General features: G+C 40.4%; 3 protein-coding genes across 5 annotated transcripts in view; 1 reads left to right on the forward strand and 2 right to left on the reverse strand.

Moving 5' to 3' along the window:
* LOC105938223 overlaps positions 1–27,936 on the forward strand; it is a 179,892-nt gene that overhangs the window by 50,026 nt on the left and 101,930 nt on the right. Inside the window, exon 29 of one of the 3 annotated variants that reach the window (XM_036151582.1) lies at positions 9,765–10,158. The exons of the other annotated variants lie outside the window; for them this stretch is intronic. The gene's annotated coding sequence lies outside the window, so the exon portion shown is untranslated. Of the gene's footprint in view, positions 1–9,764; positions 10,159–27,936 lie in introns of those variants that run through there. 3 annotated transcript variants of the gene reach the window in all.
* LOC118567181 (nuclear factor 7, brain-like) lies at positions 1,474–3,372 on the reverse strand. Its single transcript, XM_036151640.1, has 2 exons — positions 3,309–3,372; positions 1,474–3,212 (listed from the first exon to the last, which is right to left on the reverse strand). The coding sequence occupies exon 2, from the start codon at positions 3,193–3,195 to the stop codon at positions 1,819–1,821; it is 1,377 nt and encodes a 458-aa protein (XP_036007533.1). The 5' UTR covers positions 3,196–3,212; positions 3,309–3,372; the 3' UTR covers positions 1,474–1,818.
* LOC118567178 (nuclear factor 7, brain-like) lies at positions 26,219–27,808 on the reverse strand. The gene is made up of 2 exons (XM_036151636.1): positions 27,735–27,808; positions 26,219–27,638 (listed from the first exon to the last, which is right to left on the reverse strand). The coding sequence occupies exon 2, from the start codon at positions 27,619–27,621 to the stop codon at positions 26,239–26,241; it is 1,383 nt and encodes a 460-aa protein (XP_036007529.1). The 5' UTR covers positions 27,622–27,638; positions 27,735–27,808; the 3' UTR covers positions 26,219–26,238.

The following is a 27,936-nucleotide window of genomic DNA, read 5'->3' on the forward strand; positions in this document are numbered from 1 at the left end:
CCAGGAGGTGCATAGATACTTAGCAGAGGGTCCCAAGATCCTATGATAGACTGGAAAAACCAAAAGACAGTCTGTTCAAACCTCTTCCGCTTTTCATTACAATTTCTCTGCACGCCAGCGTCATCTGTGTGTGAGCGGGTGTTTTCTACAGCTGGAAAAGTGATATCAAAAAAAACGTAACAGACTTAATATCAAAATGTTGAAACAACTTCTTTTTTTTAATTAAATTTTGTAAAAAAAAAAAAAAAAAAAGCCAGTCCACAAGCATCCTCATTCACAACATGTTTACTCAGAAGTTATTACGTTATGATACAGGTTCACATACTTTATTGACTGTATCTAAAAAAAAAATCAAAGATATTTTAAATTGAAATGAAAATATGAAATAATACAATGCAACACACAATTACTTAAGTTGTATTATTGTGTATACTAGGTCATCAATCAGTGTCAGTTAAGTCTGTCAACTAGGTTGCCTGTAGGGATTTTTAACGTCCAGCAGGTGTCAGTATTTAGTGACACAATATCAATACAGTTTGGCAACGTGTCTAAACGCTTCATAACGCCTCATCAACCATCACTACTCCTGAGTTTTGGGATAAGCGTCCAGATACTTCAGTTTGTTTAACGTCTCCATCGCGTCCAGCAGAAAATCCCCCCGAACACCGAAGAACCTGGTCGGACTAGTCCTCCACTCCACAAAACCTCATCACCTGATGCGTGGAGGGGCCAATTAGCGGCAGCCGCATCAATTTCTTCTCCATTTCTTTGAACCAAACTTTATTGAACAACAGCAGCGTTAACGGAGCAAATGAAGAGATGTGACTGTAGTAATATTTTGCAAATATATAGTATTTGGTCATCAGCGTGACTAGAAACAAATTAATATTGTAAACAGACAAGATATAAACGTTATTATTTTCTGAACAAAGTTTCATATGGTAAAAAACTCAATTTACTTTAAATGATAGGAGAAGGTGGACTTTTGGTTCTAATTAAGCTGAATAAAAAGAGTAAAACTCTTCTTTTACGTGTGTGGGCCGGTAGTTTGTTTAGTCTTACTTGATTTGCAAAAAATTTAATACAATCGGCCATGAAGGAGTTTCTGGATCAATCAAGGACAACTAGTTATTTTTTCGTTTTCTAACAGAATAAAGTTCAAATACTGAGCAAAAAAATCTAAATGTTGAGGAAATGCATCAAAATAACAGAAGGCGATCCTGATGCATATCAAGTGTGGGTCCACAGGATGTTTAAATGCTAATAGATTTTCTTCGTTATTGATTATTATTCCAAAGTATAAAGCTACTTGCTCATTTACACGAGACATGGCTTTGCACCAGAGTGGTTCCATTTTAATAATAAAATTTATACATTTTTTGTCATTAATTTGACTTTTACTATAAAAACTATTCAGCTTCACATTCGGCGTCCTGCAGAAGAGTTCATCCCCCTTTAACTTTTCCACGTTTTGCAGCATTAAAAACATAAATGTCAATAAATCTGCTGAGATTTTATTATGTGGAGCAAAATGAAAATGTAAAAACAAATATCTGAAAAGTGTGGCATGCATTTACATTCAGGACCCTTCCCTCTAAATCCCCTAAATAAAATCCAGTGCCTTTTATTAAACATTTCAATAATTATTAACCTACAAATAAATCTGGTTAATAACCCAAAATATAAAGTAACCCAAGAACTAACTTTAAATTCAAAGTAATTCAGAATAAGAAGCTCCAAGATTCTGTTTAAAATCACTGAGTTTCAATCAGATCATCAAGGTTTCATCTGGACTTTGTGTTCTTCATGCTGAGAACATCAGAGCTGCTGTTTGCTCACTGAGATCTTCATCGGTAGCATTTTTACTTTACCCACAGTGTAGAAGAATGGAAACATCTTGTCAGTGAAGGTGTGTGTGAAGGTGTGTATGTTAGTGTCCAGATCAGAGAAGGACAGCTTTCCTCTGTCCCAGTCCAGATTCACTCTGATCCTCTGGAGCTTCTTCTGGACTGAGAGAAACATGAGAGGAGATGAAGGAGACCCTGCTGAGTATTCACCTTTATAGAACCCTAGAACCAACAACCCAGACTCTATGTCTCCCTTCCTCTGGACAGACTCTTCTATCACACCAAGCATCCAGCCTTTACTGTCTCCAACATCAACATCCCAGCTGTGGTTCCCTGAGTTGAAGCCCTCAGAACTCAGGACAGAACACCATCTAAACCTCTCTGGATTATCAGGAAGCTGCTGTTCCTCTCCTAAAGTCAAACTGGTCAGATCTTCAGACAGGATGAGTTTTGAACCAGCAGTGTTTGGGTCCAGGATGAGAGGAGTGTATGAGACCATGTTCTCCATGTTGCTCCAGATGTTGAAGGCCAGGTTGCCCAGATGTTTGGCCTGGTCTATCAGAGCTCCTGAGGGCAGCTGTGGATCCTCCAGCAGGGGGCAGCGCTGGACTCTTTCCACTGCAGCCTTGTAGTTGTGCAGGAATGAGACGTCTTCAGCTCTCAGCTCCTCCTCTGTGGCTCTGACTGTGTCTGAAAGAGCTGCTATCTCTCTGCTCAGAGCCTCCATCTTCTCCTTCATCATCACACTCTTCTGCTCCTCTTCCTCCCTCAGTGCAGCTAGCCTGGCCTCCTCTTCCTCTGCTAGAAACTGATGAAGCTTCTTAAACTGCTCCTTAATCAGCCTCTCTGTGTGTCGGGCCTGGACCTTCATGTGTTCTGCTGTCTCATCAAACTCCTCTAGAACTTTCTTCCTGAGCTCCAGGTTCTTCTTTAAAGGTTCCAGAGTTTCCTGAAGGTTCTTCTTGTGTTTCTGAGCAGCTTCATCGATGGGTCTGAATCTGTGGTTGGTGTGTTTCTCTGAATCTCTGCAGACGAGACACACTGGCTGCTGATGGTCCAGACAGAAGAGTTTGAGTTTCTCAGAGTGCAGACTGCAGAGACCCTCTGAAGCTCTCTGGTCTCTCTGCTGTAGGAAGGTCTCACACAGGTTCTTCAGAGCCAGATTACAGGGTGGAAGACCTCTTGAAGATCTTTTCCTACAAACTGGACACTCTTGTGCTGCTTTCTCTCTCCACCAGTTCTTCAGACACTCCTTACAGAAGCTGTGGCTACATGACAGAACAACCGGATCCTTAAAGACGTCCTGACAGACCGGACAGCAGAGATCCTCCTCTAATCTGGAAGCCATTTAGTCTCTGAGTGAAGCTGAAAACACAGAAGGTCCAGTCAGTCATGGTTCTCCTCCCTCCTCTACTAACGTTCCTCAAAGTGACTCTGATTGATGTTCTGGGTCCAACTCACCTTCAGGGTTGGAGGTCTCCTCTTTTCTCTCCTGGACTCAGACGAAGCTGCTGGTTTGTCTCTATGACAGAAATGAAAACTGGTTCCAGGCGGTTTAAGGTGTGTTAGGTGAGAGGCGGAGCATAAACCTGTTAGGTCTGTTGCTTTCTGGGGATTTTTTTTTTCTACCAAGGTTTCGTTTTAACTTTGCTTGCAACATGTTCTCCTTCATTTTCAGACATTAGATAAAAACAACCTTTTTGGTATTTCTTTTTAAGGTTTTTGTCCAAGTGACAGCAGATATTTTCTTTTTATAAATCCTAAAAACTAAACCAGCCTGAGAATACTGAAGGAAAATACATTTTTAAAAGAAACTGAACAAAATGTTGCAAATGTAGATAATAGTGATAGTGGGTACACCTGGTCTGGCGTTCTGTTAGCTGTGACATCATCAGAGGAGGCAGATCATCCACTATTACCATATAACATAGAAAGTACTCCTGGAGGAGAACCCCCAGCAGAACCAGAACCAGGCTCAGTGTGAACGCTCATCTGCCTCGACCCACTGGAGCTTAGAGAAGACATAGCAGAGACACAGAAAGCACCGAAGCTCACATTGACCCAGGAGTACTTTCTATGTCAGTTGTAATAGGCAAGGCAAGGCAAATTTATTTATATAGCACAATTCAGTAGAAAGACAATGCAAAGTGCTTTACATGATTAAAATATAGCAAAATAAAACAGAATAAAAGCAAGAAGGAATAAAATGTAGATAGAAAATAGAACATAAAAAAACACTAGTGGTGTTTCAGTTAAGTAGAACCGTTGAAGGCAACCCTAAACTAATGTGTTTTTAATCTTGATTTAAAGGATCTCAGACTTTCAGCACTTTTACAGTTTTCTGGAAGTTTGTTCCAGATAAGTGGAGCATAGGAACTAAATGCTGCTTCTCCGTGTTTGGTTCGTGTTCTAGGTATGCAGAGCAGGCTGGAGCCAGAAGACCTTAATGGTCTGGATGGTTGATGCCCTGATAACAAGTCTGTGATGTATTTAGGTGCTAAGCCATTCAGAGATTTATAAACTAACAGAAGGATTTTAAAGTCTATTCTCTGAGATATAGGGAGCCAGTGTAAGGACTTTAGGACTGGGGTGATGTGCTCTACTTTCTTAGTCTTAGTGAGGACGCGGGCAGTGGCGTTCTGGATCAGCTGCAGCTGTCTGATCCACCTTTTAGGCAGACCTGTGAAACCACCGTTGCAGTAATCAATTCTACTAAATATAAACGCATGGATTCGTTTTTCCAGATCCTGCTGAGACATTAGTCTTTTAATCCTAGAAATGTTCTTCAGGTGATAGAAAGCCGACCTTGTAACTGTCTTTAGATGCTTTTGGAGGTTCAGGTCTGAGTCCATCACTACACCCAGGTTTCGGGCCTGATCAGTGGTTTCTAGCTGAAGCGACTGAAGCTGTGTGCTAACTTTTGATCTCTCCTCTATTGGTCCAAATATTATTACTTCAGTTTTGTTTTTATTTAGTTGAAGAAAGTTTTGGCACATCCAGGCATTGATTTCTTCTAAACATTTACTTAGTGCCTGAACTGGTTCATAGTCACCTGGTGACATGGTGATGTAAAGCTGTGTGTCGTCTGCATAGTTATGATAGCTGATGTTGTTGTTTTTTATTATCTGAGCAAGAGGGAGCATGTATAATAGAAGGGGACCCAGGATGGGCCCTTGGGGAACCCCAAATGTGATTTTTGTAATCTCTGATGTAAAGTTACCTACTGATACAAAAAAATTCCTGTCCTTTAAGTAGGATTTAAATCAGTGGAGAGCTGTACCAGAGAGGCCGACCCAGTTCTCCAGGCGTTCTAACAGGATGGAGTGATCGACAGTATTGAATGCTGCACTGAGGTCTAATAGAACCAACACTGTGGTTCTTCCACAGTCTGTATTTATATAGATGTCATTAAACACCTTGATAAGGGCGGTCTCTGTACTGTAGTGAGCACGGAAATCTGACTGGAAAACGTCAAAGCGGCTGGTCATTGTTAAGAAGGTGTTTAATTGTTGAAATACAGCTTTTTCAATAATCTTACTGATAAAGGGGAGGTTTGAGATGGGCCTGTAGTTCTGGAGAAGTAGTTTGTCTAAATTGTTCTTTTTCAGCAGTGGTTTGATAATTGCTGTTTTTAGTGACTGGGGTAAAACACCTGACAGAAGGGACGTGTTAATTGTCTGAGTCAAATCAGACGCTATGACAGGTAAAACATTCTTAAGGAAAACTGTGGGTAGAACATCAAGGCAGCAGGAGGAGGAACTTAGCTGCTGAATGATGATCTCTAAGCTTTTGGAGTTTATTTGGCTGAATTGGGACATTTTGTCAGGATAAGTTCCAGCTGAATACAGCTTTGGTTCTGGTATTTATATGGAAGTACAAACTGATCCTCTAATTTTTAGAATTTTTTTCAGTAAAGAAGTTAGCAAATTCATTGCAGGCCCTGGTGGAGTGGAGTTCGGAAGCCACGGACACAGAAGGATATGTTAATCTGTCGACTGTGGAGAATAAGACACAAGCATTATTAATGTTTTTCTTAATGATCTCAGAGAAGAAAGATTCTCTTGCATTTTTCAATTGTAAGTTATATCTGTAAAGTCTCTCTTTATAGATGTCATAGTGAACCTGCAGCCTGTTCTTTCTCCACCTGCGTTCAGTTTTCCGACACTCCCTTTTTTCACTTCTAACTGCTGGAGCATTTCTCCACAGAGATTTATTCTTCCTGGAAAAAACCTTCACTTTAACTGGAGCAATGCAGTCAATGATGTCTGAGACTTTAGACTAAAAGTTATCTACTAGTTCATCAGCTGAGTTGCAGCTCAAGGTTGAAGTAGCAGAGTAAGCTTGAATAAAAGTTTCTGTGGCATTGTCCTTAAAGGTGCGTTTTCTTACGATGTCCCTTTGGCTAAATGAGTCACTGGAAATTATACATTCAAAGGTAACAGAAAAGTGATCAGGTAGGGCAACATCAGTCACACTGACGTTAGAAATGTTTAGACCTTTAGTGATGATCAAGTCTAAAATATGTCCCTGTTTGTGCATTGCCTGTTTAACATGTTGAGTTAAACCAAAGTTTCTAAGTGTGTCACACCGTTCTTTTGCACTTCTGTCTTCAGGGTTGTCAACGTGAAAGTTGAAGTCTCCCACAATAATTAAACAGTCATAATCAACGCATATCACAGACAAGAGGTCACTAAAATCATTAAAAAAGTTTGATGTGGACTTAGGAGGCCTGAAAACATTCAAAAACATAGTTCGTACCGGGCCCTTTACCTGGAGAGCCAAATGTTCAAAAGAGTCAAATTTTCCTAAAAACACCTTTTTCCACTTTAGTGAATCATTAAACAACGTTGCTACTCCTCCACCTTTCCTTTGCTGTCTGCTCTCAAAAAGAAAATTGTAGTTTGGAGGTGTTGACTCCATCAGTATAGCTGCTTCACTAAATTCATGCAGCCATGTTTCTGTTAAAAACATTACATCAACATTATTGTCAATAATGAAGTCATTAATTAAAAGTGATTTTCCTGATAGAGATCTAATGTTTAGTAAACCCAGTTTATATGACTTGGTGGTTGATGGTGTCTCTGTGGCAGGTTGCATCTGACAGTTTATTTTAAGTACGATTGATTATTCCTGTTTGTTTTCCTTTTGCTTTTCTTATTTCTGCCACGTATCATAACAGATATTCCATATTCTCCGTCAAGAGGCCCAGGCTGATGCTGAAAGCGGTCTTGTCTGATAAACGTGCGACCAGGGCCCGGTGTACATCACAAGGAAGTTATCTGAAGGTCCTCAGGACAGGCATGTTCTGTGATATGTAGAGGAGAAGGAGGATCTGGACCTCTGCGTCCTTTGGAAGATGCTGATTTAGTCACAGAACTGCGGTTTTCAAAATTAATATGTGGAACGGATGTCAACCGTAGACCAATCTTAAGGACTTTGTTCATGTTATGAGAAAAATCAAGAAAAGGAACCTCTGGGCTTTGTGGAGAACAGGGGGAGGGGTGTGCAGTCTTGATCGGTGTTTGTGGGGATGGAAGTTTTTGGTCCTCTTTTGAGATCCGGGATGAATCCTCCTGTAGCTCTAACGTAGCCTCTCTCTGTGTTACCTTTCTGGCCATCTTTATCTTGGCTTGTTCGGGCTGCACTGGGCTTATCATTTGTTGTGACACTGGATGTACTTTTTTTTGGAACAAAGCTGATGGTGCATGGTTCACAGAATAGAAGATGTTTGAAATCAGCCGTTTTGCACCTGACCTATTTAGAGAGAAACCATCTCTGTTGAACAGATGTCTCCTCTTCCAAAATATGTTAAAGTTGTCTATGAAGGTTACAGTTGTTTGTTTGCATGTTTTTTCCAGCCATTTGTTTAGCATCAGAACTCTGGAGAAAATCTTGTCTCCACAATTAACGGGTGCGTGAGGGCCGCTGAGAAACACCTTGACATTAAGGCCATCAACTAAGTTCAACAGACGAATGTAATCCTCTTTCAATACTTCTGATTTTCTTATCCGGGTGACGCCGCCCAGGGCTTCAGCTTGTATTATTAGTTTTTCCAAGGTCGGGCGTTCTTTCAAGATCCTTGGAAGGATGTCTGATATATCAGACACCAGGCCAAAGTTCCTGTTGTTATACATCAACACCTCTGTGTTATTCTTGTTACAGAAATGTTTACATTTCTGTAACAAGAATACATGAAGCGACAGTGGAGAACGCTCAGTGTGAACGCTCATCTGCCTCGACCCACTGGGGCTTAGAGAAGACAGAGCAGAGTAACATGAGCCACTCTAACTATAAACTTTGTCAAAAAGGAAAGTTTTAAGCTTAGTCTTAAAAGTAGATGGGGTGTCTGCCTCATGGACCAAAACTTGAGTAGGAACTTTAGCTACTCTACCCACCTCTGTTTAGCGTGTCATGGCGGCCCCTGATCACCCTAAATCCATTTCCTGGCAAAGTAGTAAAGCTTTACGCTGAGCCACTCTGTCCTATTCAGGTAAAAATCACAGGACCTTTACCTTCAGAACCACCTGGCTCCTCCAGCAGTACCGGCAAACTTGTTTGGGTTAAGTTCAGAGGTTTCTTGTTTCCCAGATGATTTGTGTTCAGATTTTATTAACGCCTGAAAACGAGACAAACACCAAACTCTCTCCTTCATAATAATCACAGCTGGTCGGGTCCATTAACTAAAAGACCTACAAACTTTTACATAAAAAAAAGAAATAAAATGATGTGAGAGAGTCACAGAAAAAAAGAAAAACAACTTTAATTTAATCAGGCATCAACAAACCACATAATTTATTACATTTTCAATAAATAAAATCTAAACTGCACATTTAGGAACTTGGCGCTGGTCGTTCAGCAGGAACCAAACCGGTCCAGCAGCGTTCTGGTGCCGGCAGGGCGGGTTAAGAGAAACCTGAGCTGGAGCCGTTCTGGAGACGGGTCGGTGTCTGATGGAGGAAGCTCCCGAGTCTCGTCTACGCACCCATGATCCGAAAAGCGGTGAAGTTCTGATTCTGATTGTTAATTCAAAACGCTGCTTTGCTTTTACCTTCACGAAAGACTGCAAACAGGCAGGAAGCTGATTTAAAAACTGCATTTAGGTTCTGTTCGTTAGCGCCTTCACGCCTCCTGCCGCGGTCCGGCGGGTCACCGGCGCCGTCATGTGCGGCGAGCCGCGGGGGCGCCGCGCCGCTCGTTGTCGTGGCGGCTCCTGAGAGGATTCAGGTCCGTCTCCAGCTCCCTCTGCTTCCGTTACAGACCCTGGAAACAGACAGCGGCCGGTGTTTGAGCGGTTCTGATCCGGTTATAATGATCCTGTTCACGCTCTGCAGCAGTCCAGACAGTAAAATCATCATTATAGCAGCTGTTTAGATTCATTTACATAGAAATATGCTTCATTATTATTAATTTCTCCTTGGGGGGGCTTCAGGTGAAGCAGCAGAAAATTTTAAGCAGATTCGCACAAAATGAGCGGCCCCACAGAACAGCAGTGACCCAGAGTCCAGAATCCCCATCTTGATGTGTCGGGATCACGACCCGAAGCCCGCTCAGACCGCGCAGAACCTCCAGCAGAAGCAGCCGGCCCAGATCTGGCCGTACGGCGTGCCGCCCCAGCCGGGTGTCGGCCTTCGGCCCACTCCACACCTGCCTCAGGTCCACGGCCAGCACTTCCACCCAGGACCCTTACTGGGGCCCCTGCGGCCTCTGGGAGGACTGAGGGGCCTCTTGCCCCACCCGCAGCTCTGGCCGGGCGGGTTGGGCCCGACAGGCAATCCCCTGGTCTGGGGCTTCCAGCAGACTGGGATGGACCTCCTGGGGGGTTTCTACGGTCCTGCAGGTCCGGGCGGAAACGTGTACAGGGGCGGTCGGCCGGGAGGAGGATTTAACAGAATGTAGGGAGGCGTTCTCCATCAGAACCACCAGAACCAGCAGAACCGGCCGTCAGCAGAGCAGCAGAGTCTGGGTTCAGTCAAAGGTTGTGAGAGACTGCAGGTGGAACCCAAAACAGACACAGCAGCTTCTTCTTCTTATTATTATTATTATTATCTTAAACGAGCCGAGGGTTTCAGCCACGACTGCTTACAGCAACCAGAACCAGTCCGGATCATTTCAGGAAGTCAGTCCAGAAGAATCAGCATCGACACTAATGGAGACGTGTAAATATTTAGCCACATGTAAATAAAGTAAAACTTTTTAACCCTGACTGACTGACTGACCAGGAGCCTCTGGTTCCGGGCGGAGACGGAAACCTGCGAGTTCTGATGGTTCCAGTCGCCGGCGGATCAGGTTGCCTTACGTCTTCCAGTGGACAATAAAAAAAAAAGAAGTAATCGTTTGGTTTGTTTCGCTGGGAGCTGCTGCGGTTCCGTCGCTACAGCGAACAGTTTTAACTTATGTCGGTTTTTATGTTTTTTTTTTTTTTTCTATAACAGGTTTTTGTATTAAAATCACATGAAAAAGAAAAACCGAGGGGCGCCGTGTTTTGTTCAGAGTTGCAGCGAATGCGTGCCGTGAGGATGCATGCGTGAGAGAGAGACTGGTCGTATGATGTGTGCAGAGGTGACCCCAGATTCTGCAGAAACATGGCGGAACCGCCGCAGGGCTAAAGCCAAAAACATCCAAAATACACAGACTTTAAAGTACATTTCCTCTAAGAATTTAGTTACTTTAAAGGAGACTGAAAAATCAGTCACTGTTGGAAACTATCGATACTTCCTAGAAACCAGAGAGGGGCAAAATGTTTCTCTTAAAACCAATGTTGTATAGTAACAAAGTAAAAATACTTCACTATTGTACTTAAGTATATTTTGGAGTACTTTATACTTTTCTCGAGTATAAATTTTTTTGATAACTTTTACTTCACTATATTTCTGAACTTAATTGCATACTTTTACCCCGATAGATTTTCAATGTTAGGTTTAGTTACTCGTTACAGTCAGTGACTTGGACTTTTACCAAATACAACTCCAAATGCAACTCTGAACAAAATACACACTGGGGGTTTATATCTGGACCAGGGGCCAAAATTGTCATGTCAAAAGTACTGGAGGGCCAGAAAATCCACTTTAAAAACAAACTAAAATTACCCAGTCAGATTTTCTTCTCATTAAAAGATGGTCATACAGTTTGCTAAATTCTTTGCGACTCAATTGAAACAAAACAGTCTATTTTCAGCAATAAAAACAGGATTTGGGTCAGTCTTTAAAAAACACTTCCTGTATTAGGCCAATTTCTATGAATTGTATTTCAATGCGGTTTTTAATGCGCCAAAGTTTGAGTAAAAGTTGAAGAGAAAGTAAACATGTTTTATTAAAAGACATACACTTTCTGTTGTACGTGACAGATGGTTGACGTGTCACAATACCAGGTCACTCCTGTACAGTAGTTGCCGCTCTGTCACACAAATGGTTTTAATCGGCCAACTAGAGAAGGAACTTTACAGTAGAGAAAAGTAAATTGGTGAATAAATAAAAAATATTAATCAAAAACTGAAGAAAGGATTGGAGAAAAGATGAAGAACAGGAATATGGTTTTAGAGCAGGCGTGTCAAACTCATTTCTACATTTGTGTGCTTCGTAATCATAAAGCCATTAAAAAGGGCCGGTTGCACCTGTGTGGATGATGTGGAAATATAAACAAAATGCACAGTGACAAAATCAGCACCTTAGTCCCAGTCTATACAGTTTATCTGCCAAAATATGCTCATATCGGGGTGAGTTACACTTTAAAATCGTCATTCTGAATCACTTTTTCTCTTTTTGGACATTTCTGGACATTGTTTAAAGTTATGGGAAAACTGACATCTAGTGGCGGGATGATGTTACTACACGGTTTAAAAAAAATTATACAATTTAAAAGGATATATGCCTCTATGACATATGCCTTTTTTGGCTATTTTGCGCCGGATAAATTGCCTTCAGTCTGTTTGACTGTTTTAGAGGATTAAAAGGGCAGGAACTTCTTTATACTTTTTAAAATACAAACTTATCACACGGGGAGTTGTAACCAGTGTGGGAGGATGAAACAGTAGAACTTGTTATATTGGTATGTATTAAAAAAAAATTATCCACAGAAACGACCATCAGGATGGAGGCTTGGTGTCTATAACTTTATTTGATCATGATCAAACGATTTTTGGACTTTATAAACATTTAATGCGGCTATGTAGCTTTAATTATTTCCCATGACTGAGAGACCTGAAGGAAGCAGAGTCAAGGTCCTTCAGACCAATGTGTGCTGTTTACTCAGAAACCTATTTAATAAAAATATAATTCTCATTCACAGGATTTACACACATGGCAGCTTTATTAACTGCTTCTTTCACTTTTTACTCCATACACAAAAATATTTTTAGATTAAAGAGAAGCACGTAAAGGCGTCAGTACAGCTCCAGATCCAAAATGCTGCAGCAAGAGTTCTGATGAAAATCAACAAGAGGGATCATATTTCTCCAATTTTATCTTCCCTTCATTGGCTTCCTGTTAAATAAAGAATAGAATTTAAAATTCTCCTTCTAACGTATAAAGCCCTTAATAATAAAGCTCCATCATATATCAGAGCTCTGATTACCCCGTATGTTCCTAACAGAGCACTTCGCTCTCAGACTGCAGGTCTGCTGGTGGTTTCTAGAGTCTCTAAAAGTAGAATGGGAGGCAGATCCTTTAGCTATCAGGCTCCTCTCCTGTGGAACCAACTCCCAGTTTTGGTCCGTGAGGCAGACACCCTATCTATTTTTAAGACTAATCTTAAAACTTTCCTTTTTGACAAAGTTTATAGTTAGAGTGGCTCATGTTACCCTGAGCTATCTCTATAGTTGTGCTGCTATAGGCCTAGGCTGCTGGAGGACATCAGGGTCTAATTTTCTCACTCTACTGATTTCTACTGTTCTTCAGTCTACTGTTCTCCAGTTTTGCATTGTATTACATCGAAATGACTGTCGTCATTTCAGCTTTTAACTTTTTGCTCTCTCTCTTTTTCTTCATAGTAGGTACACCTGGTCTGGCGTTCTGTTAACTGTGACATCATCCAGAGAAGACGGCTCACCCTCTACTACCATCTAATGTAGAACAGATTACTAGATCAATGTGTGCTTCTGTGCTTTTTTGTCTCTCTTGTTGTGTCTCTGCTTTGTCTTCTGTAACCCCAGTCGGTCGAGGCAGATGGCCGTTCATACTGAGCCCGGTTCTGCCGGAGGTTTGCCTTCCCGTTAATGGGGAGTTTTTCTTCCCACTGTCGCTTCATGTTTGCTCAGTATGAGGGATTGCAGCACAGCCATGTACAATGCAGACGACTCTCCCTGTGGCTCTACGGTTCCCCAGGAGTGAATGCTGCTTGTCGGGACTTTGATGCAATCAACTGGTTTCCTTATATAGGACATTTTTGACCAATCTGTATAATCTGACCCAATCTGTATAATATGATTGAACTTGATTTTGTAAAGTGCCTTGAGATGACATGTTTCATGATTTGGCGCTATATAAATAAAATTGAATTGAATTGAATTGAATTATTTCTTTTTAAGGTTTTTGTCCAAGTGACAGCAGATATTTTCTTTTTATAAATCCTAAAAACTAAACCAGCCTGAAAATACTGAAGGAAAATACATTTTTAAAAGAAACTTAATAATGTTGCAAATTTAGATAATAGTGATATAGAATGGGAAGAAGCCCCCATAGCTCCTACAGATCTGCAAAAGGAGGCAAACCTCCAGAGGAGTGATGGGTGTTCAACCCTAGGAAGGGGAGCGAGCACTCCCAGAAGAACCTCCCCAACTGAGCTGCAGAAATGAAAATATAATCAGAAGCTTTAGATGCAGCAGTTTAAAGATGTGTAACAATAGAGGTCCAAAGATCCGTCAGTCGAGCATGAAGCAACCATCAGCATCACAATGTGCAGCTTTACAACCTGAGAGGAGCTAGGCCTGGAGGAACCCACAGAACCTTTGGCCTCTACATGGGTCCAGGAGTCTCTCCAGTCAACCAATCAGAGAGAAGAATGATCTGGTGGCCTCAAGCTTTCAGAACAGTGGAATGGCAGGAGTTTGGTGTTATTGTTTTTCTTTAAGAAACAAACGCTTCTTAAAGTTTGTTAGAGTTATTTTTATTATTCTCTACATGTTATTGCATGTATCACATATTTACTCATTACACCTGTGACCCCTTTTTCCATCCAGGGGGTCCCTGTAGACACTGTGGAGGAGTATAAAGTACCTTGGAGTATACTTGAACAATAAGCTTGACTGGACTAGAAACATTGAGGCGGTCTACAAAAAGGGTCAAAGCCGACTCTTACGCTGTTGAGGATGTTTTATGAGTCTGTTGTTGCCGGCACGCTCTTCTTGCTGTCACATGCTGGGGCAGTGGGCTGTGGGCTGCCGACAACCCGACAACAACAGATTGAACAAAGTGATCAGGAGGACGGGGGATGTTGTGGGGGAGAAGCTGGACACTCTGACGGCAGACAGTGGTAGAGAGGAGGATGCTGTCCAGGCTTCAGTCCATCTTAGACAATGTCTCACACCCTCTCCATGACACACTGACCCAACAGATGAGCTCCTTTAGGGTAAGACTCCTCTTACCCAGATGCACCACTGAGCGCCACATGAAATCATTCCTGCCTATGGCTATCAATCTTTACAATGCCTCCCTCAGTTATCCTAACACCCCCCCCCTCTCTGTAACTGTCATTTATGCATTCTCTGCACTGGTCTTGCGCAAGTCACCATCACTTCACTAGGATTTATAATTATACATAAGTGTATATATATATATATATATATATATATATATATATATATATATATATATATATATATATATATATTTTTTTTTATATATATATATATACATATATATGTATATATATATATATTTATTGACTTCTACATGAATATATCATATTACGTTGTATGGAATGTTGTATGGAATGTTGTAAATATATATATATATATATATATATATATATATATATATATACATACATACATACATACATATATAAATGTGTGTATATTTGGAGCATGTACCGAAAGTAATTTCCCTATGGGATTATTAAAGTATGTCTGATTCTGACATGAGCGCATATCTTACATTTTTCTATATTATCATGGGAGCTCATAAAAACATAAAAAGTGAAGACACAGTCTAGCCTCTGAAGTGTTATTGTAGGGTCATAAAACAGTAAAAGTTGACAGGATTGTAATTTATCCCACATGTTAATTAAAAGAAACAGCGATTTGAATATAGTTATCTTCCACCAGTGGTAAATGGCCTGCACTTCTATATTCATTCACACGCTGATGGTGGTGAGCTACATTGTAGCCGTGACTGACTGAGGCAGATTTGAACTGGCAACTGTTAAGAATTAAAAAATATATCTTAGTTGGGGTTACTGGGGAAAGCAGAGTGGTGTCTGTCTCTCCCTGCTCCAGCGTAAGATAAACATGGAGTTTTATTGCTGAGGGGATGGGTCAGAAAGAGAATTCCTTTGTTCAAAACAGATTTTCCCCTCCTCCTAAAAACATGGGATAGTCTCACCCTTAAAAAGATGTGTTCAGACTTTTTAAAGTTAGACAGACTTCTCCACCGTGCGGGAAAACATCTTGATTGGTAATGTAAGACTGTCTCCATATTTAATTTCTATGAATTAAATATGCATATTACACTGTTCTACCTCTTGATCAATGTTTCCTCATTTATAGCCAAATCCGGAACTGGGAAAGATGGGTTTTTAATAGACATGTAACAGCAGCCCGGTAAAACCCAATCTTATCATGGTGCCGAAACCCTCGGATTTTGGCTGTGAGTTAGAGTCTGTTTGAAAATTGGACACGAAAAGAGGACTAATTCTGCAGCATCACCGGTCGACCCGAAAAAAAATAAGGAGATTTTGATTGTATTGGCTAAATATTAGATGTAGGCTTAATCAAGTCTTGCTGTAAATGAGAAGCTCTCTTCTCAACATATCAGAGGGTGAACAGAGCAACTAGTGTGAGAGGGTTGAATGGAATTTATGTTGAAACCGAGAAATGATTGAATTTATGTGTTTGTTCACGTCAGAAAAATGTAGAATTGGATACTAACTTAAATGCCAAGAAGCCTTGAAATGGTGAGGTGAAAAATAAAATAAAATGAAATAAAAAGGATAAAAACATAGACAAAAAAAAGATATGTTCGGAAGAATTGGCCAAACGAAAACCAGACTGACAAACTGGTAATTTTACGGCTGAGGTGTTGCGCTACCTCTTGAGAACTTGGGACGCTCATAAAGAAGCAGGGGATAGGTTTGTAATAGAGAAAGAAAGAAAAGAGATTAAAAAGGGGCCCCAGGAGAACAATTAAATTGTGTTCTAGTATCAGAACTAGGTTCTGATACACGACGGTCAGACGAGGAGATTTTAAAATAAGGATACGTTCCGTCGACTACGGAAGGGCAAGAGGGTCCTTCCTGTGACGCGCCAGGCTGTCTGTCTTAAAATGTTATGTTTGTTACGTCTTGTCTAATATTTTGAATGTCTCGGTTGTGAATGGGATCCATGTTGAGTGAGAGAAATTGGTGGGGCCTGCGGATCTGCAGAGAGTGCGGGTTTGTCTGTGTGTGTGTGTGTCTTCATGAGGGTGTGGATTTCTCCACGTGCATGGGCCTCAAGATAAGAGCAGTGACTGGGGGGCAGATTTAATTTTGTTAAGTAAAAAGTTATAAGTAAAAATATGGTTGAAAATAAAAACTAAAGGGGAATTTGGAAATCATTGAAAAATAAAATAAACAAAGGTTGATGCATTAATGATGTTTGTTGGAAGTGCAGGACAAGTTTCAATGCAGACAAGCGATTTGAGGTGTTGGTTGCAAGCTGATTGGATGAGTTGCATTGGAGAGCATGAACAGCTGCATCTTGGTGAGTTTTGGAGAACATTTTTATTTTAAACTGTAGCCTAAAAGTTAGTAAGTGGTTAGAAGTTTGGGAAAGTTGTTGAAAATTTGGCAGAACATTAAACATCTGTTTGAAGCATTATAAATTGGGAAAAAACAAAAAAGGGAAAATGCCTTCTGTTAGAGTGTAATTTTAACTAGCATTATCTATTGCAAAATAGCGTTTTAAAATGCCTAATGAATGTATATACTTTCAGACATGAAATATAATTTGCGATTAAATAGTGATTAAATAGTTTTCGTTGTTTGATAGCCCTAGTTATAATAGATAAATAAATAGATATAATCCATCAGACTTCAATCTAGCTGTTTAATAGAGAGTAGTAAATCCTATCAGCTTTTGCTCAGTTGCAGGCCTGGGAAAACCACAGTAAGCAGAACTAAACAGAGTTAAAAGTTGGGTTAAACTGTACCTTAATAGTGTGTGCAAACGGATATTGCGGTTTATTTGACCGATTTTGTTAACCCTGCATTTAGTCATGAGTCAGTTTTGAAGTTATCCTCAAAAGAAGCAGCTAAAACTGAGGAATTTATGACTAATGTTAATGGTTTGCATTGTTTTATTATAGATACTGATATTGCAGAACGGCAGAAACTAGTAGATACAGTAAATATTACGGGATCATCACAGGACGGTCCCCAAACTATTCATTATATGTAATCGCATTTTCATGGTCCCACGAAATGCAGATGCCCTTGTCACACAGTAATTTAAGAACACAGGAGTTTTCTAGTTGTTCACTTGGTAACATGCAACTTCTGGTGGATAAACTTCCCAGTATCAGTGCTGGTGGTCGAACATGGCTGGCTGAATTACAAAATTTAACCAAAGGCTTACAACTGGCTCTCTGTGATTTTAGAGCCATTTTAAGACTTTCCGTGTCTGCGTCTGTACTTGCTGTCATCGAAAATGTTGCTCAATCGTCCCACATACCTGATGAAACTTTATTGTCTTCAGTAATTTCTTCCTTGGAAGATGCAGTTGTACAACACTTTCCATTATCCACATCAGTTGAGCTTCCTAAATTTGTCTGGGACCCACAAGAGCGTCCTGCAGATTACATAACTCAAGCTGCAGAGAAATGGATCAAACACACAGGTGTGGATCCTAAAACAAATTGCTCCAATCTGGGTGAATTATTTAGAGGGGCAGTTTTGGATGGGGTTCCTTATTTAGTGTCCCTGCTTATGAAACAAAATCCTGATATGCCTGGGTGTTCGTATGCTCGCTGGGAAACCTGTTTGATCGACTATTTGCATATGGCTCAAAGGGAGGACAGAAAGTCGAAGCAAGACTTAGAGGACTTGCAACTTCAATTACTTAAATTACAGTTATTAGAAGCAAAGCGGAAAGTGACCAAGAGAAAGCAGGAGATGACACAAAGAAATTTCTCTGCGGGTGTATCATGTGGTGCTCAGACCCTGATGGTTCCACCACAGTCTAATTTCATTCATGGAGGGGGGCCACCTCCTCCGCTTTTCTGTTCTTTATTTGATTCCAGATTTGTTGTTCCTGTGTATAGACGCGGATCTCATTGTGACAGTCAGTGCAGACATGGAGACAGGACCAGGAGACCGAGTAGACGGGGCGGACATGTCAGAACTTTTCGACCATCTACGGACATCTTCTTTAAATGTGGTCTCTCTGGGCACTGGGCCAGGGACTGTTTCGCATCACCAAATCCTGGCATGAAGTCCCAATACAATCTCACCTCCAGAAGGTCAGTACCCCAGAAAGGGGATAACGCTCCCATGAACAATGTTTCCTCACCCTGGAGAAGTGGCCAGCGCTCATGAACAGCGCAGATCCCAAACTGTCAAGGGAAGTGACTGTATGAATTTTTGCGCACATTGGAGCCACCTGTTTCATCAGACACTGAGTCATGGACTGAGGCTTTGTCACTGAGGTGCTTGCAGAGACTTTCCAGCAACCTACTGCCACACTGGTGGAAGAGATGTACAGTTCCACGCATGAAAGCCTTGAATATGAAGTCTTACCTCCGATCTCATGTTTGCCTGATCTGTTGCATATCAATCCGAGTCCATCTCAGGAGCCACAGTCTGGTAACAAACATTTTTAAGGTAACACACAGACAGTTATTTCTACCAATATACTTCTGACCAAATTTAATGGGATGTGATTTCTCATATTTTTTCTGTGTCTCCAACTTTTGAGCTTCTAGGCAAATGGATTGTAGCTGGTTAATAACTACTTAAGGCAGCCGATTAAGCAGATACCAGCAGTACAGGTTTGCGGTTTTGAAAAATATACTACTGTCTCTTAAAATTTTTTTTACTATGTAACTGATATGTTCCTTTTAAAAATGAGTTTTAATTCTATTATGTCCAGAACCGTATTGCTCATAATTGACAGCAGAAGGTGTATTTTACCATCACAATTATTAGCAGAAAATCCACTGGGGTGGGGATATTTTTCACATTTAGGGTTCTGTGATGCTGCATGCTCACAGCTGCATGCCATAAATTTACAGACTGGGAGTTCTTATCAGCTTTTACGACGTGGGGGCCTCTCGCTAGCATGCACAGCGGTGTTCTGGGTGAGACGTCTTGTTTTTCAACCAAACACTATTCATTGCAGAGACTTTTTAGTTTACACAAATTAGTTAGGTTATTTCTTATTAGCTCAGAAGTATTGAGATTTTTCTATTGTACAATATAACTGTTGCCTGCTAAAACATATCAGATTTTCACCAGAATGTTTTATTCAGGTAAAACCCAATATTTTATCAGTATGTAAGTACCTTGGAACATTCAGCATTCTCACACCATCAACTTGCTGTGAGCAAATTAGTTAACAGTCATCATTTCAATGGGTACACTGATCTTACACAACTTTTGAAGGACTTCTTGCAGATCTGTGGTATTATGAACTTGCATTATGTTCTGATTTGAATCCAGGATATAGGGCAGTGTTTCACTTCAGATAATTGTTTGCAGTTAATTGATTCCCTTCAATGACTAATACTATTCTTTGTTAATGTTTTGTAACAAAATTAATTTTGTTCCATGCAGAGGGATATGACATAAACATTTATATGATAACACTGTATCGTAAAGTAAAGTTATATAGATCTTAAACTTTATATCAACCCTTGGTACAAGTAATTTGGATGAAGGGTTCTTGTGCAGGACCCCACGGAGGTATGTAACTGCATTGTAAATCAGATAACGGTTTAAACAAAAGGAAAAAAACCCAAAAGACCTTACCCATAGCTCTGAATGTTTGTTCAGTTGACTCCCAAAACAGGCCGGAACCATAAATTAGATTTAGTGGGCAAGTGTCAGACACCACGTATCTGCTACAGACAGATTCTATGAGGGGGTTCTTGGAAAAAGGCTTAAACAGTTTAAGCAGGACAATAAAGTGAATGGTAAATTAAATAGAAAAACTACATAAACTACAAAAAACTGGATAAAACAGAGATAAACAGAGGGTAACTTAATGCATATTTAGTTTAGTTTAAAATCATTGGTGTGTCAGGTAGGTTAGTTAAGGTTTCAAAGCCACATATATCTGTTAAGTTAACTGGATCAGGATTTGTAACAACTAGATAGAACGATAAGTAACAAAATAGGGGTTTGGTACAAAACAGTGCACATCAAATGATGCAAAAATGTGGAAGCAGGACTTTTTGACATGAGGATGGCATCTATTGAAGGTAAACTAAGTGAGGAATTCATTGCAGGACGACTTTAAAAAGTGCTGTAAAATTAACAGATGAAGGTTTGCGTTTTCTATGGGATTAAAACAGGAATTTTTTGCAGTACACAGAGTGGACATCTGAAATAATAATAGAGGTTACAGAAATGGTGTGTGTGAAGTGGTGCAATCTATGGCAATTTTTCAATCCAAAAAAGCAATTCTGACATTCTTACAGGAAAATGTACTTTGATTTCAAACTAAATTAACTAATTTTTGATTCCACAGACATGGCGATTCCCACCGGAGGTATAAAGTTTTTGTGCAAGCATTCTTTTGCAGGACAATCAGAGGCCCAGCGTCAGGAAAGAGGAATTGCGATAAAGTGTCTCATTAACTATTACATTTCTAAAATAGGTTTCTCATAGGATGGAGATGGAACAATGGAAGGTGGTAAGGATTAATGGGGATAATTCTAAACACAATTGGCTAAAATTCTGTGCACAGACTAAATTGGAAATGGGGTGAAAAAGCTGTGAAGTGTGTTTCTTGTGGGAATGTTGAATTAATTTCATTACAGGATATGATTCCATATGACTGAAAGGAGCTTTTCGGGACCGAAGTCAACCTCCGGAATTACAGGTAGCACACGACATTTGATATCTAAAAGATTGTTGTGTAAGTTTCAGGTTGTATTAGAGACATAAAATTAGGAGAAATGTGAAGGGAGTTCACCGACCCCCAACCTCGAACGATGCGCACTGAGGTCATCAACAGACAGATGTGGTGGGCCAGAGGTCAGGGGCCTTTCACATTCCAGGAGCCATGTGTATCAGTCGACGGAGGGTTTAAGGGAACACAGGCCAGCCTTCGGGTCAGACTGGCTGACTGGAAGGGTTTTCAACTGCCACCCACCCGTGCCATCCGGCAACGAGGGCAGCTCGAGGCGCCGATTGCCACTCGCGGATGAGGCAGCTGGATGTTTTATTTTGTTTTTGTTTTTTATTTTTAATATAGATTAACATACAGATGTGTGGAGACCGCGGTTGGAACACTGACTCTTTAAACCATCTTCTTTAAAGGCAAGAAGAAGACATCTCCGAGATGCAAGACATCATGACAACAATTGAATGCATTGTGTAAAAAAGAAAAAAGAAAATGAGAGTTTTGTAACCACTGCATATGTCTTATAAGTTCCATATTCATAAGGTGTTCAATATTAGTATTGTTAGACTCTTGGTTCTGCATATCATGATAATCTTTTTATTCTGTGGTTTGATCTGAGTGTAGTGTTTTCACAGGTTATCTTAATCTCTAAAAAGACATCTTGTTAATCTAGGTTAGGACTCTTAAAGTAATATTTAGATCATACAATAGTTTCTGGTAGTTGCACATTTAGCCTTGCACCTCTCGGATAAAGGTGCTTACTTTTCTTAATTCTAGTAGGTTTGAGATTCAGATAGGTTTAGTAGCTTTTTAGCTTATACTTGGGTTACTTTACATTTAAGGGGAACATTTGAACTTTCATGAGTCGCCAACAGAGGGGTCAGTGGGTTACAATATTACACATTACCATTTACATTTTGTTTAAGGGTTTCAAGACATAAACTTAGTTTAGCCTAGTTATTGGTTTGATCTGATGATCAAAACAGAGGGGTTGTTAAGAATTAAAAATATATCTTAGTTGGGGTTACTGAGGAAAGCAGAGTGGTGTCTGTCTCTCCCTGCTCCAGCGTAAGATAAACATGGAGTTTTATTGCTGAGGTGGTGGGTCAGAAAGAGAATTCCTTTGTTCAAAACAGATTTTCCCCTCCTCCTAAAAACATGGGATGGTCTCACCCTTAAAAAAATGTGTTCAGACTTTTTAAAGTTAGACAGACTTCTCCACTGTGTGGGAAAACATCTTGATTGGTAATGTAAGACTCTGTCTCCATATTTAATTTCTATGAATTAAATATGCATATTACACTGTTCTACCTCTTGATCAATATTTCCTCATTTATAGCCAAATCCAGAACTGGGAAAGATGGGTTTTTAATAGACATGTAACAGCAGCCCGGTAAAACCCAATCTTATCACAACCCACCCATTACAGGATGAACTCATGACCAGACTACTTCGGTCCACATGCTTCTCATGTCGACTGAATTCAAAGCAAAAATGTTCAAAGCGTGCCTGATTTAACAGAGCACTTCTGATTTAACAGAGCACTTCGCTCTTAGACTGCAGGTCTGCTGGTGGTTCCTAGAGTCTGTAAAAGTAGAATGGGAGGCAGATCCATTAGCTATCAGGCTCCTCTCCTGTGGAACCAACTCCCAGTTTTGGTCCGTGAGGCAGACACCCCGTCTACTTTTTAGACTAAGCTTACACTGCAAAAACTGACCTAAAAATAAGTAAAATGTTCTTAAAATGTGTGTTCTTGTCCTAGGTTTGAGCAGGTAAATAAGATTATCTGCCAATAGAATGAGTATTTTGACCCCTAAAATAAGATAGACATCCTGCACTTGAAGTAAGATGATGGAGATGGATTGTTCCTGTTTTAAGTGCAAAAATCTTATTCCATTGGCAGATAATCTTATTTACCCACTCAAATCAAGGACAAATACACTCATGAGAAAATGTTACTTAGTTTTAGTTCCGTTTTTGCAGCGTAAAACTTTCCTTTTCGGCAAAGCTTCTAGTTAAAGTGGCTCATGTTACCCTGGGCTACATCTATAGTTATGCTGCTATAGGCTTAGGCTACTGGAGGACATCTGAGCTCCGTTTCAGCAAAAATCTACACTGAGTAGAAAAGCTGCTACTCTGAGTAGTTCTACATCACTCTGTCATACTCAGTGTTTCTGGTTTCAGAACAGATGATATAAGTCAGGTAACTAAACACAACAGCGTCCGATCAACCATTGAACGTGAGCATGAAAAAACGCCCGATCACTGGAACGCAAATAACGTGATTCACCATGGCAACGACAGGAAAAAAGCTTGGAAGTGTGCATATCCTGCGAGTAAAATTAGAAATCTTTAAAGAAGGCATATGGATGATATTAAACGATAAGAAACAACGCCGTTGCTGCTGAAAACCTCAAGAGAGAATTGTTGAAAAAGTTAATGCATGCGCAATATGAACGTTATGTGATGGAGAAATAAGGCCGTTTTCTCACACTTCACTCGTTCAACACTAAAGGGGGAGTATGTGGGGGGCGGGGGGGGGGGGCATTGATTACTAAAAACATTGAAATGACATGGCAGCAAATCATGATGAAGTACAGCTTAACCAGGTAAGGTTAAGTTAAAAGTTTCCTTATGTTTAACGGTACTCAACTAAAGCATTAATTGGCTATATTCAACACATGCAATTAACGACGGGATGGTGTGTGTTATTGAAATAACTGATATGCTCATCTTTTTGCCATTGTTCACCAATCCTTCTAACAATGAGTTGACACTGATTATCTTGTAGGTGTTTAATTTGTGCCAACCTCGCTTTATATTACCACATAGACTATATAGAATGGAAAATTAGAGCTTGAAGGGCCAAAATGTGATACAGAATAAATTATTGCTTTCATTCTGGAACACCTTTAAACTATAACTGAGTAACATTTCTGATAGCGCAACATACAGTTGCCTCTGAAAAAAATTCTGCATCTCGTACGTTATTAAAAAGCTGCCGTTGGCATAAAAATGAAGAGCAGCACAAAGAAATTGTTCAGAACTGAGAGCGTTCCTTCGTTGTAAAGCGATGTGCGGCTGAGAATATTGAAATAAATTATCTGACAACCCCAAATGAGCCCCAGCCAGGACCATCTTCACAAAAGCTGTCTGCCCCTACTTCAGGCATGTTATTGAGCAGTTTGTTGTTTATAAATCATGTACTAAAATGCCACTTTGTTCTTTTTACATAACATTTGGCAACATCTTAACATTGAAGTGGGCAGGCAGACCCAAACTGCCACAGCTGATGACATCCAGGAGGTGCATAGATACTTAGCAGAGGGTCCCAGGATCCTATGATAGACTGGAAAAACCAAAAGACAGTCTGTCCAAACCTCTTCTGCTTTTCATAACAATTTCTCTGCACGCCAGCGTCATCTGTGTGTGAGCGGCTGTTTTCTACAGCTGGAGAAGTGATATCAAAAAAAGCGTAACAGACTTAATATCAAAACGTTGAAATAACTTCTTTTTTTAATTAAATTTTGCAAAAAAAAAAAAAAAAAAAAGCCAGTCCACAAGCATCCTCATTCACAACATGTTTACTCAGAGGTTATTACGTTATGATACAGGTTCACATACTTTATTGACTGTATCTAAAAAAAAAAAATCAAAGATATTTTAAATTGAAATGAAAATATGAAATAATACAATGCAACACACAATTACTTAAGTTGTATTATTGTGTATACTAGGTCATCAATCAGTGTCAGTTAAGTCTGTCAACTAGGTTGCCTGTAGGGATTTTTAACGTCCAGCAGGTGTCAGTATTTAGTGACACAGTATCAATACAGTTTGGCAACGTGTCGAAACGCTTCATAACGCCTCATCGAGCCATCACTACTCCTGAGTTTTGGGATAAGCGTCCAGACACTTCAGTTTGTTTAACGTCTCCATCGCGTCCAGCAGAAAATCCCCCCGAACACCGAAGAACCTGGTCAGACTAGTCCTCCACTCCACAAACACATCAGTAACTTCACTTCCGGGTCACCTGATGCGTGGACGGGCCAATCAGCGGCAGCCGCATCAATTTCTTCTCCATTTCTTTGAACCAAACTTTATTGAACAACAGCAGCGTTAACGGAGCAAATGAAGAGATGTGACTGTAGTAATATTTTGCAAATATATAATATTTGGTCATCAGCGTGACTAGAAACAAATTAATATTGTAAACAGACAAGATATAAACTTTATTATTTTCTGAACAAAGTTTCATATGGTAAAAAACTCAATTTACTTTAAATGATAGGAGAAGGTGGACTTTTGGTTCTAATTAAGCTGAATAAACAGAGTAAAACTCTTCTTTTACGTGTGTGGGCCGTTAGTTTGTTTAGTCTTAGTTGATTTGCAAAAAATGTAATACAATCAGCCACGAAGGAGTTTCTGGATCAATCAAGGAAAACAAACCTGGTAGTTATTTTTTCGTTTTCTAACAGAATAAAGTTCAAATACTGAGGAAAAAAATCTTAATGTTGAGGAAATGCATCAAAATAACAGATGCATATCAAGTGTGCGTCCACAGGATGTTTAAATGCTAATAGATTTTCTTCGTTATTGATTATTATTCCAAAGTATAAAGCTACTTGCTCATTTACACGAGACATGGCTTTGCACCAGAGTCATTCCATTTTAATAATAAAATTTATAAATTTTTTCTCATTAATTTAACATTTACTATAAAAACTATTCAGCTTCCCATCCAGCGTCCTGCAGAAGATTTCATCCCCCTTTAACTTTTCCACGTTTTGCAGCATTAAAAACATAAATGTCAATAAATCTGCTGAGATTTTATTAAGTGGAGAAAATTGAAAATGTAAAAACAAATATCTGAAAAGTGTGGCATGCATTTACATTCAGGACTCTTCCCTCTAAATCCCCTAAATAAAATCCAGTGAATTTTATTAAACATTTCAATTAATTATTAACCTACAAATAAATCTGGTTAATAACCCAAAATATAAAGTAACCCAAGAACTAACTTTAAATTCAAAGTAATTCAGAATTAAAAGCTCCAAGATTCTGTTTCAAATCACTGAGTTTCAATCAGATCATCAAGGTTTTAATCTGAACTTTGTGGTCTTCATGCTGAGAACATCAGAGCTGCTGTTTGCTCACTGAGATCTTCATCGGTAGGATTTTTACTTTATCCCCAGTGTAGAAGAATGGAAACATCTTGTCAGTGAAGGTGTGTGTGAAAGTGTGTATGTGTGAGTTAGTGTCCAGATCAGAGAAGGACAGCTTTCCTCTGTCCCAGTCCAGATTCACTCTGATTCTCTGGTGCTTCTTCTGGACTGAGAGATCAATGGAAGGAGATGGAGGAGACACTGCTGAGTATTCACCTTCATAGAACCATAGAACCAACCATCCAGACTCTATGACTCCCTTCCTCTGGACAGACTCTTCAATCACACCAACCTCCCAGACTTCACTGTCTCCAACATCAACATCCCAGCTGTGGTTTCCTGAGTTGAAGCCCTCAGAACTCAGGACAGAATACCATTTAAACCTCTCTGGATTATCAGGAAGCTGCTGTTCCTCTCCTAAAGTCAAACTGGTCAGATCTTCAGACAGGATGAGTTTAGGATGAGCGGTGTTTGGGTCCAGGATGAGAGGAGTGTAGGAGACCATGTTCTCCATGTTGCTCCAGATGTTGAAGGCCAGGTTGCCCAGATGTTTGGCCTGGTCTATCAGAGCTCCTGAGGGCAGCTGTGGATCCTCCAGCAGGGGGCAGCGCTGGACTCTTTCCACTGCAGCCTTGTAGTTGTGCAGGAATGAGACGTCTTCAGCTCTCAGCTCCTCCTCTGTGGCTCTGACTGTGTCTGAAAGAGCTGCTATCTCTCTGCTCAGAGACTCCATCTTCTCCTTCATCATCCCACTCTTCTGCTCCTCTTCATCCCTCAGTGCAGCCAGCCTGGCCTCCTCTTCCTCTGCTAGAAACTGATGAAGCTTCTTAAACTGCTCCTTAATCAGCCTCTCTGTGTGTCGGGCCTGGACCTTCATGTGTTCTGCTGTCTGATCAAACTTCTTTAGAACTTTCTTCCTGAGCTCCAGGTTCTTCTTTAAAGGTTCCAGAGTTTTCTGAAGGTTCTTCTTGTGTTCCTCAGCAGCTTCATCGATGGGTCTGAATCTGTGCTTGGTGTGTTTTTTTGAATCTTTGCAGACGAGACACACTGGCTGCTGATGGTCCAGACAGAAGAGTTTGAGTTTCTCAGAGTGCAGACTGCAGAGACCCTCTGAAGCTCTCTGGTCTCTCTGCTGTAGGAAGGTCTCACACAGGTTCTTCAGAGCCAGATTACAGGGTGGATCTCTGGTGATGGATATTCTCTTACAAACTGGACACTCTTGTGCTGGTTTCTCTCTCCACCAGTTCTTCAGACACTCCTTACAGAAGCTGTGGCTACATGACAGAAGAACCGGATCCTTAAAGACGTCCTGACAGACCGGACAGCAGAGATCCTCCTCTAATCTGGAAGCCATTTAGTCTCTGAGTGAAGCTGAAAACACAGAAGGTCCAGTCAGTCATGGTTCTCCTCCCTCCTCTACTAACGTTCCTCAAAGTGACTCTGATTGATGTTCTGGGTCCAACTCACCTTCAGGGTTGGAGGTTTCCTCTTTTCTCTCCTGGACTCAGACGAAGCTGCTGGTTTGTCTCTATGACAGAAATGAAAAACTGGTTCCAGGCTGTTTCAGGTGTGTTAGGTGAGAGGTGGAGCCTAAACCTGTTTTTTTTCTACCAAGGTTTCATTTTAACTTTGCTTGCAGCTGAACAGGTTCTCCTTCATTTTCAGACAT

Source organism: Fundulus heteroclitus, chromosome 20 (genome assembly GCF_011125445.2).
Source record: "Fundulus heteroclitus isolate FHET01 chromosome 20, MU-UCD_Fhet_4.1, whole genome shotgun sequence".
Taxonomy (NCBI): domain Eukaryota; kingdom Metazoa; phylum Chordata; class Actinopteri; order Cyprinodontiformes; family Fundulidae; genus Fundulus; species Fundulus heteroclitus.